Raw genomic sequence first — 23,426 nt, forward strand, 5'->3', positions numbered from 1 at the left:
GTACAAAAATGTCCTCACGCCGGGTCATTGATAGTGATATCTGGGATATTTTGTCGGGAGTAGCGGGTTCAAAAGTACTGTAGATGACTGTAATGAAAATTCTGCTTACTAACTAGATCACATATCAAGTGATAGTACGGGCAAGATTTTTATTTATTACGTCACTTTCGAAAGTTTTAGCTGCATTATTTTACTTATGATACAAACGATAGAAATACTTCACCTCTCCAGAAATTCGTTTAGATGAAGAGACGTAGGCTGTACCGCGAAAAGAAAGTAGATGGTGATGTAAGGAGTGCAAGATTTGGACTGTGCAATGTTTTCAGGGCTACTGTACCAAAACGAAATATTCCTAGAGAGGTAAATTTTGTATTTCAAATATAATTGTATTTATTTGTGGCTTAAGTAGCCACAGTGAATGATTTATTTTTATTATTTGAGCAGGCTTATTGATATAACTTGAATGTAAAAGTTTCTCCGTACATTTTTTATGTTTTTCATAAGACTAGTATAATTAAATTATAATAGATATGTACTTCCTGATTAACATCTTCATTTTGGATGGGTGACACCTTTAATTGATACAAAAATCAGGTATGTACTATGTTTCGCTGTTGTGTAGCCAGATTCTGTTTCCTGAAGATGATTTACCAAGTTCCTATACACATCTTGATTTCTCAGCTCCTAGCAATGCATTAAAATTCAGGAAAAAGATCCAGTTTACTGCCACGGTCCATATTAAAATATGGTAGTGTTGAAATTGTTAATCAGAATAGGTTATAGAGATGACATGGGATCTCAGTATACAATACCGTATCTTGACAGGAACTAGCGCAATGCAGAGCTGCCCACGTTCTCAAAGTTTTAAGTACTGAGCTTGTACTGAAAAATACGAATGCGCTGTAACCGTAACCTCGCCACCTGAAATGAAGGATTTCAATTTTCTCGCAAAGACTCACTAAACAGGGCTCCAGAATAGTTAAGGAAAAGAAGACCCAAGAACACTGCCAAGGAAGAAAAGTATGTTTGGTTTATTTGATATGAAATGAGAACAGCAGGAAAAATGTCGTTCCTGGGCGAACTAGGAAGATGAATATCTGCAAGATATACCGGTACGGTATGTGGTTTAACTTTCACAGTTACATGGGAAGGGCATAGAGCTGTCTCTAGCCATATTCAAACCGATACTCATATTTCGGAAGCTCTAAGCAAGGTCGGCCCCAGAGTCCTGCTGCTCCGTGAAGGTATCGCCCTCCATTGAATCCTCACACATTCACTTCCTGTATTTTCTACGTTTTATCCGCAATGTCAGTCCTCGGTGAACACCACGTGGCCTCTCACACTGTTTAATAACAACGCAATTTTCTTCCTTTTTAACATGGATATGTTTTGGGGCTAGAGATCTATCTCGAATTAGCGTTATCAGTTTTTCGACACCATTATAGCCATGACAACCTGTGTTCGTCTACTGTGCGCTTTCTTCCTATAACGAAGAGCTTGATAAATCTCTCAGTCCAGAATTAAAATCCTTCTACTGGGCGGAAAACGAACCCAAGACCTTGGAACAAGACACAGGTACGCTGCCTCTGCACCACACGACTGGCTATTATTATTATTATTATTATTATTATTATTATTATTATTATTATTATTATTATTATTATTATTATTATTATTATTATTATTATTATTATTATTGGTAGTAGTAGTACCGGCCCCATGGTGTAGGAGTAGCGTGCCTGCCTCCTACCCGGAGGCCCCGGGTTCGATTCCCGGCGAGGTCAGGGATTGTTACCTGGACCTGAGGGCCGTTTCGAGATCCACTTAGCCTACGTGATTAGAATTGAGGAGCTATCTGACGATAGTAGTAGTAGTAGTTTTGACAGAAATATTTGAGAAATTATTGTAGACAACCTCGTATTTTTCAGTAGGCCTAATTAAGGACACTTTTTTTTTTCTCTCTGTCCCGTGGAGTAGGGAAAATAATAGTAATCCACCAGCTGTAATAATCACATAACCACATTTCAGTAGAATTGTAGTGAAGATCATCATCATCATCATCTGTTTACCCTCCAGGGTCGGTTTTTCCCACGGACTAAGCGTGGGATCCCACCTCTACCGCCTCAAGGGCAGTGTCCTGGAGCTTCAGACTTTGGGTCGGGGGATACAACTGGGGAGAATGACCAGTAGATTGGATGGGACAGGCAAGGAAGAGGGAAGGAAGCGGCCGTGGCCTTCAGTTAGGTACCATCCCGGCATTTGTCTGGAGGAGAAGTGGGAAACCACGGAAAACCACTTCTAGGATGGCTGAGGTGGGAATCGAACCCACCTCTACTCAGTTGACCTCCCGAGGCTGAGTGGACCCCGTTACAGCCCTCGTACCACTTTTCAAATTTCGTGGCAGAGCCGGGAATCGAACCCGGACCTCCAGGGGTGGCAGCTAATCACGCTAACCACTACACCACGGAGGTGGACTGTAGTGAAGATAAGGTATAATATATTAGACAGTATCTTGCCAGTTATATTCGTGTTTTTCTTTGTGTACGGCAATCCTTTTGATACTTAAGCATTTAACCAAACGCAGTGTAGTGTAGTGTAGATACATTGTAGTATAGATACAGTACATTTAGATAGTGCTGTATCTTGCCTGCTATATTCGTGTGTTATCTTTCGTGTGTATCTATTAGACCCTAATACTAATAATAATTTGTCTAAGCATTTAGCTTCGTTGGTAATCTTTGAGTACAGTAGTTCTTGTAAATTTCATTTCTGTTGTGCTTAGTAGTGACATACGGTACGGTACTGGTATCGTAATTAGGATACGTCTGAAAGTAGTTTAAAAATTACTGTAGTGCACTGTACAGTAGTATACGAGTAATATCCTATTAGAATTTAGTGTGCTTATTTTATTATTGTAAAATATTTGTGTAGTACTGGTGTAGTAGAGGTATCCGTAGAAACTCTTACTAAAATATTGTTGAAATTAGGATAGGCTTAATTGCAGTTTAGAATTGTGTAGTTCTTGTGTATTACTTTCGATATTCAGTAATTAACAGCAGTTTTTATCCTGTTAGGGGTTGTAGGATAAAAAAAATAGAGCACGACTAAGTAGTATTGTAGTGTAGTCGTATATTAATTATCTTATTGTTGTGTACTATCCCAGACAATATATCCCTCCGTAAAGAATGGCTAAGGAGCGCGAGTGTACTTATTGTGGGTGTGGTGAGGCATTGAGGGGTATGAGGGAGGAGTTGGAAAGTTTGAGGGAGATAATTAGGATTCTCACAGAAGATAGGACTCCCTCAAACAATGTACAGGTTACAGTAGGTGTACAAGAGGGAGGGGAAGGAAAGGGAGGAGTTGTAGAAGACAGGTGGTCTAATGTTCTAAGGGGAAGGAGATTGCAGGCCAAGGGCTCTATTCAGGATCAGAATTCAGGACAGGTGTCTGTGCGAAATCGGTACGAGTCACTCCAGGTAGAACAACAGAGGGAAGACGAGGGACAGGGAACTGTTGCTGAGATGCGTGGAAGTAGGAGGAAGGGAAAAGGTAGGAAAGGGAAATGTAGAGTAGAGGATAGGAAAAGACAGGTGGAACAGGGTCATGGGAAGGAGAAAAGGGAGGTGGAAGTAGCTTCTGCAGCTATCAGGAAAGATAGGGCTGACCAGGAGGGGAGGGGATCAAATGAGGTGGGTAGGGTTGAGGCTCTGGTCATGGGGGATTCCATCGTTAGACACGTGGGGAAAGTGTGTGGAGGAAAGGGAACCAGGGTAGAATGTTATCCAGGAATTAGGTTGAGGCAGATGTTGAGGAAAGTAGAAGAGAGGGAGGAGGGGAAGGAGAAGGTGGTAGTGTTTCACGTTGGTACCAACAACGTAAGGCAAGCTGATATAAGTACCAACATAGTTGGAGATGTGTGGGATCTGGTAAATGCAGCACGGGTGAAGTTTAAGAAAGCAGAGATTCTTATTAGTGGAATACTGTGTAGGAGGGATACTGACTGGAGGGTGATTGGGGATTTAAATGAGACTATGGAGTGGGTATGTGGGAAACTGGGAGTGAAATTTCTAGATCCTAATGGGTGGATAGGAGATAGGGATCTGCGCTCGGATGGCTTTCATTTAAACCGCAGTGGTACGTATAAGTTAGGAAATTTGTTTGGAAGGGTAATAGGGAGGTACATTCAGGGAAACGGGATGGCCTAGGGAGTGGTGATAAGGGAACAGGGAACTGGAAATCAAGTAGGGATGACATAAAATTGTTAGTGTTGAACTGTAGAGGTATTGTAAAGAAAGGAATAGAATTAAGTAATTTAATAGATATATATTTACCAGATATTGTAATAGGAGTTGAATCATGGCTTAGAAATGATATAATGGATGCAGAAATTTTCTCACGGCACTGGAGTGTGTATCGTAGAGATAGGATAGGAAAGGTGGGAGGGGGAGTTTTCATTCTGGTGAAAGAAGAATTTGTAAGCTACGAAAAAGTTAAAGATGAGACACACGAAATTCTAGGTGTAAGGCTCATTTCTAAAGATAATAGGCAACTTGATATATTTGGAGTGTACAGATCGGGAAAGGGTAGCACCAACGCGGATTCGGAATTATTTGATAGGATAGTCAGCTATGTGGGAAACGACATGGAAAGAAATGTGATTGTAGCGGGAGATCTGAATTTGCCAGATGTAAATTGGGAAGGAAATGCGAACGACAGGAAGCATGACCAACAAATGGCAAATAAGTTAATATGGGAAGGACAGCTGATTCAGAAAGTGATGGAACCAACCAGAGGGAAAAATATCCTGGATGTGGTGCTGATAAAACCAGATGAGCTCTATAGGGAAACTGAAGTAATAGATGGCATTAGTGATCATGAAGCTGTTTTTGTGGTAGTTAAAAATAAATGCGATAGAAAGGAAGGTCTTAAAAGTAGGACTGTTAGGCAGTACCATATGGCTGAACATCGTGGTCGTGTAGCCCCATGTGTGTGTGTGTGTGTGTGTGTGTGTGTGTGTGTGTGTGTTAGAATGTGCCTGATAACCTATGTTAATGTGATGTCTGTAGTAGTGTACTGTATTTGTAATTCAGGTGGGGAATTGGGATGGAGGCGGCCGTTATCGTAAGTAAGGAACCATCTCGACATTTCCCTGGAGTAGCGGTGGAAAACCACGGGAACACTTCCAGGATAGCTGAGATGGTTACCGAACCCATCTCTTCTCCGTTTTGCCTCACGAGGCGAAGTGTACCCCGTTCCAGCCCTCCAGCCAGAATTAAATTGCTTATCAGAGCCGGGAATTGAACCCGGACCACCGCGGCGACAGCTACGAATGCTAGCCGCTACACGTGATTAAGAAACTCGACAGGCTGCGGAGAAGAGTGGCTGTTTGTTGTTATTTCATTTCCGGGGATTTGACAGTGTGGTCATGAAGCCCCGTTTGCTGGGTGTGTGTGTGTAGTACAAAGCGCACCTCGTTTTGTGCTGGGCTATTTCAGACGAAGGAGCAGTGTTACGAATGCTGGATTATTTGGTTTGGGATAGTTTAGACATTATTAGGAGACAAACAGCTCGACTTAATTATGTGGGATGTTCAGAGCTAATCGTCGTGTGATGGCATCAACACTATCATTTATTTATTTTACACGCATTAATCTCCACGGAGCTCAAGCGCGACTGTAGTGGCGTGCATTCGGGAGAGCGCACGTTCGAGTTCTGCCTCGCCCAATCTGAAAGTGATTTTCATAGTGTCCCATGTTCAACACCAGGCAAATGCCGGATAGGTACCTTTGGTATAGGCCACGGCCGACGTCTTTTCCAAATCCTTCCCATCCCCATCCGTGAAAAATGACTCTAAACTGAGCGCAACCTATTACACATGGATGTCAAAACAAAACAAATTTAATTTCCCTTACCCGTTGTGTGTTTGCCAGTCATACAATAACGTTACACACCCAGGGTATGTTACGGTACATCACATTATGTTTACAGTACATGCCTGGTATCCGTTCTGTGGCTGGAATCAATGCCAGGAAGCAGCTTGCTTGCCAATACGTCCTTGGCCGACTGCACGTCGTCTGATGCGGCACGCAAAAGCCCAAATGCGGTTTTTATTAATATCTCATAAAGTAACTGTCCGATTTTGAAAATACTTACATATTTGAACTTGTACGCAGTTGAACTTTTAGGAGAGCTGTAGGAATTTGTGCAATTCTATTTAAAAATATGGAGTTAGTATCAATATCTCTGTTATTAATCATCCCATGAGACTAAGTAGCACGTTATTTTACACGACCGTGGGTAACATTTACGAATATGAAAACAGAATCCCGATATTTTTAATGGTTTAGAAGTTATTTCCGTGTAAAATGTTAGGTAAATAACCCTGAATATGCAAATACAGTTACTACGTTTACATGGAGTTTGAGGTCGATTTGAATACACTTACCGTATTGAATACGATCCCCGTTTACATGTAGTAGGCTATTTGAGTATCGTATTGAATCCGCCAGGCAATATCGACGTATACGAATGTTGCAGAATTGTAGTAGAATCGATATCACTTCTTAGAATTTAAAAACACCAAATGCAGTAGAAGCCGTAGGAGATAACTTTCAGTTTTGAAAGTATGTGTGGTATTCCAAATATAATTGGTACAATAGATGGAACGCACATTCCAATTTTACCCCCAACAGAAGGTTATCGTGAATTTGTTAATCGTAAGGGCGCGCCGTCTTATAATATGATTGCAGTTGCTGATCATTTATACAGGTAAATATATTTACTGGCTTCTTATGTTTGTTATTTTGAAAGAATTTTGATGATGATGATGATGATGATGATGATGATGATGATGATGTCGTCAGAACAAACCTGGAATGTGTGCGCAGTCGTTTTCAATACGATCTCAGTACGTTTACATGGAACTCAATTCGAACCGACTACGATACGATCCCAGATTTTACCTATCGACCTTGAGACTCAATTCGAACTGAGTCCCCGTTTACATGGCGTTTTCAATACGGGAACTGTACTCATATCGATCTGAATCCTGCATGTAAACGTACTAAATATGTACATACATTTTCTTGTCACGAGGGAAACGGAAGATAGACCACGAATCCCTCTGCACTTCATAGTTATTGCAGCCAAACGCAGCACATATCTTTCCTCTCATGTAGAGAGGAGATATAAAGGAATGACACACGCTACTATTTATTTATGTCAACTTACTGCAAAAGCATAAATAACGCCAAAAACTTCACAAACGAATACACGTGCTCTTATGATAGAATCAGTAACTCCAGGTCACTCCGCTAGACAGAGCTCTAATCGTTGTCCCTCGATATCTCGCAGACTGTCGCGTATTGTCTCTACTGTATTTGACACAGCAGAGCAATCTGCACTGTTGTCTGTCGCCAGGTCATTCCATCATTCGTGTTTGATTACAAACGTTCGTGGAAAAAGAGAAAATCTGCCACTTTTAATTTGATCGAGCATTTCATTAGATAACATTGCTTTTAACTCCTCTGACTCACCTACACATGTATAGATGTCCAGTGGCGTACGTAGAAATTATTTTACCGAGCTCGATAGCTGCAGTCGCTTAAGTACGGCCAGTATCCAGTATTCGGGAGATAGTAGGTTCGAACCCCACTGTCGGCAGCCCTGAAAATGGTTTTCCGTGGTTTCCCATTTTCACACCAGGCAAATGCTGGGGCTGTACCTTAATCTTTTGCTGATGACTTTGGGAATTACCTGCGAACTGCGATGTATTAACAACTGTAGAATATAACACAGACTGAAGGTGAAATGCCAGATCAAGTTCACTGTAACATTTGTTAATAGAAGCATCAGCACTTTTTTGACAAATAGCCTACCGGTACGTAACTTCAGATTAAAAGCAAAACAATGAGCCATCTAAAATCTTCATTTACATGGTTACCACAATTAATCACAAGTTCTAAATCACCCGCTTTGCGCACGCCTCTATAGATGTCTCATGTACTTGTTACTGATAGCAGCTCATTAATCTACGTACGCTCTCATTCTATTTTCTTTACATAGGCCTGTCCGACTCGTTGGCTGAATGGTCAGCGTACTGGCCTTCGGTTCAGTGGGTCCCGGGTTCGATTCCCGGCCGGATTGGGGATTTTAACCTTCATTGATTAATTCCAATGGCCCGGGGGCTGGGTGTTTGTGCTGTCCCCAACATCCCTGCAACTCACACACCACATATAACACTTTCCTCCACCACACTAACACGCAGTTACCTACAGATGGCAGATGCCGCCCACCCTCATCGGAGGTTCTGCCTTACAAGGGCTGCACTCGGCTAGAAATAGCCACACGAAATTATTAGGCTATTATTACATAGGCCTACATGCACACTGTGTCGGTGCGACGTTAAGCCCCTAGCAAAAAAAAAAAAACATGCACACTGTCTACAAGCAATGTGTCTTCGATTCCGACAGGCCTTGAAATCTTGTACTTGTAGCTTAAGTCAGAAGTATAACTTAACTATGTGATGTGCAGGTGAACTTCATCGCGAATGAACAGCAAGCTGATGGGAAATTTATGGAGAGTGGCATAGGAACCAGAAAGAACATTCCTATGTGCGAGTTCATCAAGACTGACAAAACGTACCAAGACATCAGCAAGTCGGGCAACATCCCAAAATCATGCCCAGTGAAGAAAGTAAGTAATTTAACTTAATCAATCAATCAATCAATCAATCAATCAATCAATCAATCAATCAATATTGATCTGCATTTAGGGCTGTCGCCCAGGTGGCAGATTCTCTAACGTTTCTTTAGCCAGTCTGTTCTTAATGATTTCAAAGAAGTTGGAAAATTATCAAACGTCTCCCTTGACAAATTATTCCAATCCCTAATTCCCCTTTCCAGTGGCGGTTCGTGACATTTTACTCTGGCAGGACTGTGCCACCATATCTTTCCCCTCCCCAATCGGTCCAAGTTTCACTGATCAGCACCACGATACTTTTAGATTAATAATAATAATAATAATAATAATAATAATAATAATAATAATAATAATAATAATAATAATAATAATAATAATAATAATAATGCGTTTACACTGGCTGAATAGAAATCTTCTCGCACTACAACATTAATTAATAAATTAACTACACTACAATGGCATTTATGCATACACGTTAATTACAGGTTAACAGCTAATGCAATCCCGACTATTATGGCACTGCACTGTTTCACTAATCACAATTGATAATAACAACATTCCTAAAAACAAATAAACAGTGCTTGCTCAAATTTCAGAGCATAACAACGCATTTAACAATTTGACCACCCTACAAATAATGCCGTCACGTTACGGTTATATTTTGAATATTTTAGCTTCTTTATACAACTGAATTGTTAAAATAGACAGTATAATGGAATTAATTGTTTTGTAAAATGTTTTGGAATTAATCTCTAACAACAGTCAATATAAGACCTGGGAGAAAAGGCCTAGGTACATTTTAAAATGGTTGGTTGCCAATGTTGCTGAGGGCTCCGCCCTTCAGCGTTTACACCCGCCTGCACTCATCCTTCCCCTGACAAGCCGACATCGTCCTTCCAGGCTCCTCCCGCACCCCGGACATTAGGAATGTATGGGACCTGCTCAGGGCTCTCCTGCCACAATCCGAATGCCTCACGACATCGTGCTTGCTGGACAGCAGCCACTGTCTGAAGCTCTTGCCATTTTCTTGAAAATAGAAAAGCGAAATGTTTACAGCCGAAATAATAAAAATAACATTGTATAACTGAATATCACACCGCATAATTTCGACTTCACTGCATTTGTCCATCTCTTTATGCAATCATTTACAGATGTTTTTTGAAAAGGCGGTGGGGCGGCGCCCGAAAGCCCTTCATGTACGCCACTGCCCATTTCTATAAACAAATATTTGCCCCAATTTGTTCTCTTGAATTCCAACTCGATCTTCATTTTCTTTTCTACTCCAAAATACCACTCAAGCTCAGTAGCGTAGCCAGGATTTCAGTTTGGGGGGGGGCCCATTCATCCAGAATTTTATTTTGATAGGTGTCCAAACTTCCATAGTTTAGGTGGTGTAGAATACCTTAAAAGGAAATGGGTGTCCTTGGATCCAAGTAAGAGTAGTGGATTCGTGCGGATTTCGGAAGCTTTTAGTAATTTCCTTCTTCTTCTTCTTCTTCTTCTTCTTCTTCTTCTTCTTCTTCTTCTTCTTCTTCCCCACTTTTCCCAAATCTGTGGGGTCGCGGGTGCGAAATGTGTCGCACATGTGGATTTGGCCCTGTTTTACGGCCGGATGTCCTTCCCGACGCCAACCCTATATAGAGGTGGTGGTGGTGATTATTGTTTTAAGAGGAAGTACAACTGGGCAATCATCCTCTATATAACACTAATCAGAGGGAAAATATGGAAGGGTTCCGACACTTCGAAAAATGAAGATATCGGTCAAAAGAAGACAAGGGCCACGAAGGGCGTGAAAATGAAAGACTCCCTAGCCCTCGCAAACCTAATAGCGTCGGGGTCGGAAGAGAACAAGAATTGACCAAGAGAGGTCGGATAGGATAGATGAAAGTGAGGAGCCTGGCACAAGTAAGTGGAAGCAATGCCAGGACTCAGCTGAGGGCCTCGTGGTCGCCAACCCACGCTCCAAAGTTCAGAGCCCCTGAGGCCTCTTTTAGTCGCCTCTTACGACAGACAGGGGATACCGTGGGTGTTATTCTACCGCCCCCACCCACAGGGGGGCCTATATAGAGGGATGTAATCAGTGTTGTGTGTTTATTTGGTGGTTGGTAATGTAGTATGTTGTCTGAATATGAATATGTTGGGACAAACACCCAGTCCCAAGCCAGAAGAATTATTCAGATGCGATTAAAATCCTCGAACCAGCCGGGAATCGAACCCGGAACCGTCTGAACCGAAGGCCTCAACACTGATCATTCAGCCAATGAGTCGGACTCCGGAAGCTAATATTAATGCACATTATATATAAAATGCTCAATAAAAGAACTTTAGTTAAAACTCCTGGGGTGTCTGGACTCCTTGGACGACAACCCACCCCCGGCTACCTCTGTTACTCCCATCGCAACATAACTGCAGCATTTCATATATTCCGCGTAGAAGTGAAATGAATGCAAGAATAAACACTTTGAGTAAGGATGAAATATTCTGGTTTAGAACAAATGCGGTAATGTTATAATAATAATGGTCATGTGATAAGCAATAAAGAAGTGACATTTTATACAAATAATACGGCAAAGATACACAAACACACACGCGCGCACTTGCGCGCGCGTCGAATACAGGTTTCTCGTCCTTCTTGTCCATGGCTAGATGATGTAGGCAAGAGAATGATGGTCCACCGTGACTCGTTATTTCGACATTATAAACAAACCCTAGATGACACAGACTTCGAATCTAACCGCATCTTAAGAAATCGCACAAAGCAGTTAATCAGAAATTTAAAAAATGCATATATTTTCGGATTTTAGCTAACAACTTAAATTCTAATCGCGCATGGGACCAACTTAGAGCTCTGGGAATAGGAAAACATCAACAGAGACAGACAACTCCTGACATTCCACTTGACGAACTGAACGATTACTTTAGTAGAATAAATATTCAACCTACCCAAATTAACTCCACCGACTCACCGCCCTCCCCTCCAGCCAATCCGCCATTCACATTTCACAGTGTCACAGAAAATCATGTTAAAAGGCTTTGTACTCGATTAAATCAAAGACTACAGGTGTATATGATATTTCTATTACTTTTATGCATAACATTACGGGTGCTATCTCGCCTATACTGACGCACATACTGAACTACTGTTTACTAAACGGAACTTTCCCTACTGTACGGAAAACAGCCAATATTATATCGGTACCTAAGAGTTTAGACCCACCATCACCCTCTGACTATCGTCCTATGTTCGTACTCCCTGCGCTTTCTAAAGACTTTGAACGTTTAGTATACGAGGAAGTTCTGGAATACCTAAATAAAAATGCTCTTTTGGACCCTTTGCAATCTGGATTTGAGAAGGGTCACAGTACCGCGACAACACTTTTGAAGGTTACCGAAGACATTAGAAACGCTATGGACAAACGACTGCTCACTATACGTATCCTTCTTGACTTCAGTAGCGCCTTTGACACTGTACTAATTCCGGCTATGATACAGAAAATGGAACTGCTAAATTTCGACCTGGCTGCGCTTAAGGTTTTTAGTTCTTATTTGAGTAACCGTCAACAGCGTGTAACAGTAAACGACAAGGCCTCTAAATGGAAAATGAAACTTAGTGTTGCCCCACAGGGCAGTATTCTACGGCCCCTACGTTTCTGTATTTATATCAATGACATACCATCTGTGACAGGAAATAACACACATGACCTCTGTGCTGACGATCTTTAAATAGGCTATATCGACACTGCAAGACAAGATATTATCAGGGACCTCCGACGACTCAGTGTATATGCACAACGAAGCTCTCTTGTACTCAACTGCAAAAAAACTCAGACAATTATAATTGGATCACGAAAATTACTGAGCTTCTCAAACAATGTCGCAATCCCGCCTATCCTACTGAATGGTAACATTATTCCCTACAGTAAAACGGTTAAAAATCCCGGCGTAATGATGAATGTAACAGTTGATTGGTCTGATCAAACGAAAGAAATACGTAAAAAGATTTTTGGAGTACTTCACCCTCTTAAACGACAGAGGAATGTATTTCCATTTGAGCTACAGGCCAAAGTAATACAGACACTCATTCTCCCTATTCTTGATTATTGTGACGTTGTTTTTGTTGACATGACGAGAGAAGAAACACTTAAACTTCAACGAGCACTGAATTCTTGTCAGCGATTTATTTACAATATCGGGTACGATGATCATATCACCCCATACTATCAGGCTGTCTCATGGCTGATGTCTGATAAACGTCGGCAGCTACACACTTTAACGATGGTGATCAGAGTGGTAGCTGAAAGTCAGGCAATGTATATTTCTTCTAAATTCATCTTTTTATCATCATTTCACAACTTAGTCTAAATACACGTTCTAGATCCATTCTTTCTATTCCACCGCACCGCACAAATAAAATTATTAGATCATTTGTGGTGACTGTCGCCAAATTATGGAATTCCCTGCCAGTTCAGGTCAGAGAAACTAGCTTTTTAAAATCACGATTTAAGGTCACCTGCCGAGACTACCTGCTGAGGACAGCTGACAGAATGGTTGAAGTATGAATGTGTGCGTTCCTGAGGATTAGCCATCTTTAAGAGTTTTTAATATTAATTAGTTCTAATATTAATTTAGTAAGTAATTTATTTAAATTTATTTTAAATTCTATTAATTTATGTAGTTTTAACTATTTTAAGAATCTCGGTATTTTATTTAAGATTTTGATTAGTATGTGGTTAAGTGTACAAGAGGGCCTGGAGCCCTAACTTCGCCACTGTACTGAAGGCACTAATAAATAAATAAATAAATAAATAAATAAATAAATAATGTAAAACGTATGGGTATAGATATTTTGTTAGTTGGTAAAGAAAAATACACGTTACAACAAATGCTATGTAGGGTTTACCTTGTCCTGTTAGTTTCCAACGCGGTTAGGGCCACGCAACTGTGAGCTTGCATCCGGGAGATAGTGGATTCGAACCCCACTGTCGGCAGCCCTGAAAATGTTTTCTCGTGATTTCCCATTTTTTCACCAAGCAAATGTTGGGGCCGTACCTTAATTAAGGACACGGCCGCCTTCTTCCCACTCCTAGGCATTTCCTATCCCGACGTCGCCATAAGACCTATCTGTGTCGGTGTGACGTAAAGTAAATTGTTACTTACTTTTCCACGCAAGTCTGGGATACAGAATATAGTAGTATAAAGTTAGAGTATGCCTTTGCTGGCAGGACCTAGTGTTTACAGTGCACTATGTCTTCTGGTATGGGCTAGAGCAATTTTGTTACTTTCATTGATCTGTCACTGTCTTATCCTTGGCTTAGACAATATGAAAGTGACTGAGGTATGAGCGCTGCTAGTAATGCCATTCCTTGTGCAACCAGTCCCTGCTATGAATGGTGTGAAAATGTTGCTCATAGGGTCGGTTGGTGCATGCATTTCAGTGGGCTTGGCAGACTGATATGTAATAGCAACTTCTGGCTTGGTGAGGAAAGCAACGGGAAACTACCTCACTCCTCATTTCCCTAGTACGCCTCTTCAGTGATGCCTAGGCCATCTATGACAGCTGATGGCAGAGCTGTTGAGGATCCAACCAGCCTTAGGGCTGAAGACTGAACATACATACATACAAAGTTAGAGTTTCGTGACGCTAATATTCGTATCTATAATTTTTATTAACGTGCCAGAAATCAACGACACTGAGCTGTTGCCATTTCAACACCGTGTTAAGGGTTACCGATCCAATCCGGGATTTGAACCTGCGAACTCACTCAGAAGGACAGCGACTCAACCAACTGAGCCACATGAAAAGGAGGCGCTTGTGATTATTGTTATAAATAGATGCAGCTAGTATTTTTACAAAGGTTTTATGAGGAGCATTTATTAAGGCGTACGTTTTCTTACTGTCCTAAATGCACGAGGCCGGACAGAAGAACTAGCTGGAAGCTAAGGAGCCTTGCAGGGGTGTCGCTTCCTTCTCTGTTCACTTTTCCAAATCAAACTCCATGACGTAACAGCCCCGAAGCGCCATCGCCTACCAAGCGACGGCTGTTCAGCCCGGAGGCCTGCAGATTACGAGGTGTTGTGTGGTCAGCACGACGAATCCTCTCCGCTGTTATTCCTGGCTTTCTAGACCGGAGCCGCCATCTCACCGTCAGATAGCTCCTCAATTATAAACACGTGGGCTAAGTGTACCTCGAACCAGCCCTCAGATCCAGGTAAAAGTCCCTGACCTGGCCGGGAATAGAACCCGGGGCCTCCGGTAAGAGGCAGGCACGCTACCCGTACACTGTGGGGCCGGCTGGTACTTTTAGGTCTCCTTATTTTCGAATTTGACTTAAGACATCCTACATTCGATTCCCGGCACTGACAGAGTTAAGAAAGGCATGGGATGGGGAGGATACAGCCTAGTTTTTGGGTGCAGTAGAGTTTTCCTTGAGTCTCTCGTAATCGAAATATATACGGCCTGGAAGGTAGTCACCTTCATGGTGGTTCCTTTTTTTTTAAGAAGACAAATTAAATGAAGATTCTACTTCCTCACAAAATAAGAACGATATTATCAATTTTACGAACAGTTTCAATAATGCAGCCGGTTTATGTTAAGGACCGGCTTTCTTTTCATATTCACCGGGCGAGTTGGCCGTGCAGGTGGGGCGCACCGCTGTGTGCTTGCATCCGGGAGATAGTGGGTTCAAACACCTTTGTCGGCAGCCCTAAATATGGTTTTCTGTGGTTTCCCATTTTCACACCAGGCAAATGCTGGGGCTGTGGCTTAATTAAGGCCACGGCCGCTTCTTCCCACTCTCAGCCCTTTCCTTTCCCATCGTCGCCATTGAAGATCTACGGTGCGACGTAAAGCAAAATCTAAATAAAAAATAAAACATCTTTTCAAACCCCTTCCAAGGAAAAGTTGTATCCACACTACTGGCCTGGACTGAAATTATTTTGTGGGTACGCCACTGCATCCACTCACCATTTAAGGTACAAGGTAAGTCCGAAGAATGGTTGGATACTCAAAATACACCACCATAAATGATGCGGTTCTGGCTCAAAAGTATAAAGAAAGGTAAGGAACGGGATCTAGTGTTTTAAGTAGAATTCGTATCAATAGAACGTGACTACCCATTTTAAAAATGTTTCATGTATCGACTGCGATTCAAGCCTGGGCCGTCCTGATGAGAAGATAGAAGCATTGGAACTGAGTTATCACGCCCGCCAATTACAAAGTATTTACCCGCACTTTTGATGGTGCCATTTGAGGTTCCAATCAGTCCCCGGGCATTTGACAAAATATATAGGCCTACCTATCGAACTTAGGCACGCATCCGCGATTGTCTTGGCATTGTAAGAATTAAAAAAAAAACTTTTTCATAACTTACCGAGGATGCACATAGTGTTGGCTTTTCAGTGACAAAACGGCCCCTCTTCAAAAAATGTTACTTATATGGCACAAAATGAGGAACTAAGGTGCAGATCACATTCCTGTCACAATCTTCCCAACGCTGCAACTCAAACACAGCACATCTCTCAACCACGGTGCAACCCGAGGATCCCTAGGACATTGTTGTTTCCTGGAACCGATCTGCAAAAGCTGACACGATGTTGTAAGCTTGCAGCTGTTTCTGGACGTGGCCCCCGTTATCTCGGTGGACACGTTCCGGCCCCCTACTGAGTAATCCCTTGCTAATTGGCCCTTTCTTCATGTCTTGACATTTGTCAATACACGGTTTCATTCCCAATACTGAGGCCTCTACAGGGAAATATCCTCGCGCATCACACTCCTAAGTGTCTTCCTTTCATTCAAGCAGTACAAATATGGAGAATTATGTATGTGCCTATTGAGTCCTACTAATAGATTCTTGTCGCTACGTTAATTTAACATTTCGGCGTACGTTTTTAAGTTGTTCGTACCGTACGTAAAACAACGGCTAATCCTCGCTCTAGTTTCAGAAAATATTTTGGGGGGGGCCCGGCCCCCCTGGGCCCCCCCCCTGGCTACGCCAGTGCTCAAGCTTATTCGTCTTCTAATATCATTCCACGTCTTCTCACCAATGGCAACTCGAAAAATTTCGCTTATTCGAACAGCTCTTCTCCTTACTCCCAGTTCTTCCCAGCCCAAAGTTTGCAACATTTTCGTAACACTACCCTTTTGCCAGAAATCACCCGAAACAAATCGTGCTGCTTTTCCTTGGATTTTTTCCAGTTCTCGTATCAAGTAATGCTGATAGCGGTCCCTTACACTAGTACCATACTCTAATTGGGGTCTTACCAGTGACTTACACGCGCTCTCTTTTACATCCTTACTACAACCCCTAAATACCCTCATAACCATATGAAGATATCAGTAACCCTTATTTAAAATCCCTTTTATGTGACAATCCCAATGAAGATCTTTCCTTATATTACCACCGGGGTGCTTACAGTAATCCCCATGAGTTACTGTCATCCCATCTAAATACTATATTAAAAGTGAGAGGACTTATCCTCTTTGTGAAACTTACAACCTGAATTTTTGCCACTTTAACCATCATACCACTGCCTGTTGTCCACCTCACAACTTTGTCTAGATCTTTTTGTAGTCGTTCACAGTCCTATGACTTATTTATTACTCCACAAAGTATATCATCATCCGCAAAGAGCCTTAGCTGTGATTCCAGGTCCTTACTAGCATCATTTATATAAGAAAACGCAGAGGTCCAAAACACTGCCTTGCCCTCCGCCCCCCCCCCCCCCAATCCCTAATCATTTCAGGATTAGATAACACTTCATCTACTCTAATTCCTTGAGGTCTACTTGGTAGGTTGCGAATAAGCAGCCCATCCTTTGGTTTCAGTACAGAAATAATTAATTTAACCCTCTACTGCATACTGTTGCTGTTACGCAACAAATAACATTTCACCTGTATAAATGGATAAATACAGTAGACAGAGGTAGTTTTACAGCACACCTTCAACTGTATAGTCAATTAAGCACATATCTCAGTGATGCCTTTTTTTTTCTTTTTCTTTTTTTACATAACATAAGACAAAACAGCCCTACAATCAAAGGTACTCCCTCCACCCCGTCAACATCCACGCGAACCAACCACCACGTTTATTTTACGTGGGTCCTCCCCATCACATTACCACACTGAACGTATGTTGAACGTTAAAGCTTGAAATTTTCTTCACCGAACGACAACGAAAAATAATTCATGCAGTAGTTCCCAGGTGTCCAATTGGAGTTAGATTGTTCGCTCTCTCATTTACATCCTTACTACAGCCCCTTAATACTCTCATAACCATATGAAGAGATCTGTAGCCTTTATTTACAACCTTGTTAATATGATCGCCCCAATGAAGATCTTTCCTTACATTAACAACTATGTTCTTATACTGATCTCCATGAATTACTTTCACTCAGTCAACACACAGATTAAAAGTAAGAGGACATTTCTTCTTGAAGAAACTAACAACCACCGAGCAAGTGGCTATCCAGTTTAGGTCACGTAGCTGTCAGCTCGCATTCGGGAGATAGAGGGTTCGAACCCCACTGTCGGCAGCCATGAAGATGGTTTTCCTTGGTTTCTCATTTTCACACCAGCAATGTTACGGCCACGAGTGCTTCCTTCCCACTACTAGCCCTTTCCTAAACCATCGTCGCCGTAAGACCTATCTGTGTCCGTGCCACGTAAGCAAATTGTAATAATAATAATAATAATACAATGGTAATTCTATCTTACCTTTAAAAAATGTATATTGTCCTCGTTCTTATGCCATTTTATGAAAGAAAGTGAGGACGGTCTCTTCACCTCACAAGGACGTAGCCGCGTCACAGCGTGCTGAACTTCTGGTATTTTTAATTTTTTTTATTAAACATCGAACATTACAGGCTCTTCGCCCAAATTAAGTTACATGTTCTCAAAACCAATGAACTGAACAATCTGAACTTCTGGTAGAGGCAGCAGAGCTCTTGGATTCTTCTACATTGCCCAGGTTTAGAGGATGCTAGAGAAATGTAGGATGGAGACGTATCTTTCAGTTGTATATCAACAACCAGACTTCAGGAACAATAGAGAAGCTTCAATTCATCCTGACCAGCAATTTACAAGACGTGTTCTCCCAGATTACCAGATTGTTGAGAATATTAGTCACAACACCCATTGGAGGTTTTGGGGTTTTCCGGACCAAATATCTCTCAGGGTTTAGGATGGAAATACCCATCGGGGGTAAGGGGTATGCAATTGATAACAAGAAAGGGAAGCTAAGCGAATACTGGAACCACAGATACTACAAAAGTTTACAGTCTATTAAATACCGTAATTTAAATTTAGTAATCTTCGTTACAGGCAAAAAGAAAAAAAAACTTGCTATTGGAAATCGACTATGCATTAACTTGAATAAAATGAAAAGTCTGTTAAATGCGCTTAATCTTGTGCTACTAGCTACCGATTACCGTTTGAATTTATACATTTATAAAGACAGAAGCCTGCTACTAGAAAGCTGGGCCGATGACCTTCGATGTTAGGCCCCTTAAAACAACAAGCAACAAGCTACTAGAAAGCAATTCTTAGTTGTGAAATAATTGACATAATTATCAACTTCCAGGTTGATTAGTATTTAGTACAAGCTATTGATTGGCTCTTAATCAATACGATTATAAAGACCAACGTTTGGTATTGGAGAACAACTTTTAGTTGCGAAATAATTAACATGATATTAGTACTGAGTACTCAGTATAAAGAGAACAGGCGTGGCCTTGACAATTTAATATCATACAAATAAAAAAATTAAAAAACGACAAAGTCCCATCATAATAATAATTCATACATTTGATAAAACTATTACAATAATATTTGAACAATTTATAAAGGAAATAGAAAAATTCTCCAAAACATGAAAGGGAGAAGATTTGCAAAAACCATTAAGGTTAGATGCTCGAAATGCCAGCAGGACTCTTCTTTTTCATTAAAAATACTTCTGAAAAGTATGAATACATATTTAACCCATTATCCATTTCGTGTTCAGTTCCTGAACAGAGCAGTCTTCAAACTTGCTACATGCAGTTTACAGAACGCCAGTTCGAGGCAGGAATTTGTCAAAGTTTCTAATAGCGAGGAACAGAAGTAGGAACGTCATTGAGTCGTTATGTAGAGCACAGAAGGCAGGATGCCTAAGGCGTGGTGCAAGGTGTTGGCAACCAAAGTGACCTTGATTGAATCCCAGTACCGGTGCGCTTAATTACGCTCCTCTCCTGGAGTGTTAAGGAAATAAGTAGAGGTGAAGTAATAGTAATAAGAAAAATACAGTTGAAGTAAAGATCTGTGAACACTGCTGTTCAGGCACACGGTGAATTAATGACGTAATGAGTTAAGGCTGTTAATATTAGTTCCAGCGGCAAGTGGTAAACCTGTACGGTTACTCATCCAATTACTGACCACGCCCAATGTTGCTTGGTGCTTATACAACACTGGGCCTTGGGTGATATGCATAAAAGTGAAGTGTTTACTCGGAGTTCCTACTCGGTAGTGGAAAAGGGGAAACACTCAACTGATAAATTGTATGTATAACATCTCGCTGCGCTGCATGAGTCTTTACTCAATGTTCCGAGTGTGTCTTTATGCATATCACTCCTTGTCGCTGGCTTTCGCGGCAAGAATATTATGCAGGTATTCTTGTGTGGTTTGAATTTTGGAAAGTGGCGTGGTGTTAGAGTGTCTTTAGATGCGTCCCGTTTCGGCGGTCTTTGGTTAGCTCTAGTGCTTCGGGTGCGTAGGCATTTTTCTGGGTTAGGATAGAGTTAAGAAGACTTGCGGCTAGAAGAAGTGAGACTTGTTGGGTGCAGGGTTACAGGGGGGGGGGGGGGGGGAATTGCTTGGTTTATTCAGGGTCTCGGCTACTCGATCCACCGATGTAGCCCTGAATTTATTGAAGAAGTTATGGAGTAGGAGTAGAATTTTATTGGTACCTTGGGTGGGAGTGGTGGGGGCGGTTGGGCAGAGTGGTTGTTCGTGTGGATGGGTACGGTTGTGGCGGTTTTAATTGCCTGTTTAATGTACGGGCAGCCTGGAAACGAGGTCGCCATAAGACCTATCTGCGTCGGTGCGATGTTAAGCAAAATGGTAAAATAGAATTAAATAAATAATTATCGGAAAGAACGTAAATAATATTCAACAATGTAGCCAATCAGAAACCAAAAGGTGAAGAAAAAGCGCCGCGGAAGAATGCATGATGTTATCTGGTACCAATAGCGATTGAAGTTGCCGTAGACGCGGTGCGAGTAAACCAATGAGAAATTTCAGTAATTATTATGAAAGGAGGAAGACATTGTGGCGGCATCCGGAAGAATGAACTCACCCCACATACAGAAGGCACCCTTGTACACTATGCAACATTGCATCAGGTTGTATAAGCTCTTGAAGGAGCGTCATTCGGTGTCGTCGATTATGTCTCAGCTACACGTCTCTTTGCAGTTTATCTTGTGTAACCGATGTATCCTATAAGCTAAGTGTACTAAAACTGTACGTGGTGACTATGTGTGAATAAGTCTGTTATCCATGAGGACTGATTCATTTATGGTAACGATGTGGAGCCGTCTACAAACAAAAACTCCATAACATATTTACCAAACAGAAAACTGTGGCAGTAGACAGTGAACCGCCAACAGGACAGGCCACGTCAACAGCAACTTCGTAAAGGATGAAATGGAGTGAAGAGGGACAATCCCTCATACAATAAGCAACTAATAATATGAATTTTGATTATAATAGATACCGTATTAAATAGGTATATCAAATTTGTAACCAAAAGGAAATTTGGAGAAAATGTAGGCTAGCTAAAAATATTTAACTTTCAGAATCTTCATGCAAGCACGAACACCCGTAACAGCAGCTGAAGAGAAGTATAGATTTAAAAAAACAAAAAACAAACGAAATTAACGTGAATGCAAGACCTTGTATACTTGAGGTGTTTCGATTCTTTCATACCCAGGAATAGGCCTATAATTTCAAGGACTGCTTATTCAGAGAATATGTACGGTAGTTGATCTCGTATCTGTTGGCTGTTGCCCATGAGTAACTCATGACACCATAGAGTGGTTTTGCACATATGATAGTAACACATTGTCACACAGTATATGTCTATTTATTTTATTTTAATTCAATTTATATACGATAAAACAGCGTAATTTAGAAGTGTTTATACCATAATCAATGGCTGACAGGTTGACACCGCTGGTGATAGTAAGATCAATGGTAATTTAATGATTGAGTCCCTGTCCTGATTCCCTCCGAACTCAGTATTCCATCTTAAAAATTTGTTTAAATTTATCACTGACAAAAGATCTTCCCTTTCATTAACCATCAGTAAAAATAAATACACTTGTATTGCACCTGAGGTACTGATCCAAATTCAAACAATTCTATTGACTAAATTAATATTTTCAGGGGATATATCGAATACGACGCTACATGTTGGACGAGTCTAGTCTGCCGGATCGAATCCCGCTAAAAGATCGATGGAGATTTGATATTATTGTGAAAGATGGTGAAAGGCAGGTGTGCAAACACATCGTACGTTTGTTGCTGGACCGCTCCAAGAAGAACCAGGGTTGACTTTATTTTATTTTTCTTGAGGTTAATAAAATCTTTTAAACAAGAAAAAAAAAATGTTTTCATCACCCAGCATTCTTATCCTGCTCCTCTTGTCCAACTAAACCAGGCTTGACCGACACGTTTTAAATAGTTTATTCTTTGGAAGTTGTAAACTTGTTCACATCTTGCCCTTCATTTAATATGAAATGTTACTCATACTTATGTCATTATAAGGTAATTTGCACACTGAATGTGTCTCTAATACTCTCAGACAGGCAACGTTTCACTGCACAGATGAAAGGTCGTTGAGAATTACTGTGGAAAATTACATGTATTTTAATTTTTTCAAATTAAAACGATCTTCTGTTCTCACTCTGCATAGCTTTAACCTGAAAAACTTCACTCAGCATCGCAGGATCTTAATGGAGCATATTTGAAAAAGTCAAATTATTGAATTCAGGCTTTCCTTGATCGACCGTTGCTGGCTTTCCATTGAGAGGGTCGCCAATCTTGTAGAACAGAGGTGCTCAGCTGGGTGCCCGTTGAGGCTAGCCCAGTGTGGCCGAGCTGGTCTCAAGTAAATGCGGGCAGCTTACGTAGCAAGCATAAGTCACAGTGAAGCGAGAGAGCGAACACAGTTTGCAGGAAAGGAAGCAATGACGTTCACTTGTGATTACGAAGCTCTTCTTCACTACTCAGTGAAATGCTTATTGGGGTACAGTAATTTTAAAAAACGCTATAATCGCAAGATATTTCGGTTTGATTCTAACTGCGCTCGTTATAAACAGTTTTATTTTCTTATATTTATACATTGAAAGAAAACTAACACGTTACTTTTTTTTTAGTTAAAAACTTCATGATTGTTCCGTATTGAATAGAGAAAATAAGATGTACAATATTATAGGGAAGGGTCCACCTTTCAATACTCCGTAGTAAAAAGTAGTTACAACCTGTTTAATGGGACCGGTTTCAACACATTTAGAGTGTCATCATCAGCCAATTAGCGAAGATCTTAACAATAACTAACATATTAAACACAGGCAAAATATTAACATTGTATCACATTGTGGCAATTCAGTTAATGTTCAAAACACAATAATCACAGTCAAGAGAGTAAACAGAACATCACATCACTATCTTGCGCCGAAAACAAATATATTTGAAG

General features: G+C 41.1%; 1 protein-coding gene across 1 annotated transcript in view; it reads left to right on the forward strand.

The window, feature by feature from the left end:
* LOC136875972 (uncharacterized) overlaps nucleotides 1–22,282 on the forward strand; it is an 87,466-nt gene extending 65,184 nt beyond the window's left edge. Inside the window, exons 3-4 of the mRNA XM_067149586.2 lie at nucleotides 8,533–8,694; nucleotides 22,115–22,282. Of these exons, the coding sequence (XP_067005687.2) occupies nucleotides 8,533–8,694; nucleotides 22,115–22,282 (330 nt within the window). The remainder of the gene's footprint in view (nucleotides 1–8,532; nucleotides 8,695–22,114) is intronic.
* Nucleotides 22,283–23,426: the final 1,144 nt, after the last annotated feature.

This window comes from Anabrus simplex, chromosome 6, assembly GCF_040414725.1.
Source record: "Anabrus simplex isolate iqAnaSimp1 chromosome 6, ASM4041472v1, whole genome shotgun sequence".
In the NCBI taxonomy this organism is placed as follows: Eukaryota; Metazoa; Arthropoda; class Insecta; order Orthoptera; family Tettigoniidae; genus Anabrus; species Anabrus simplex.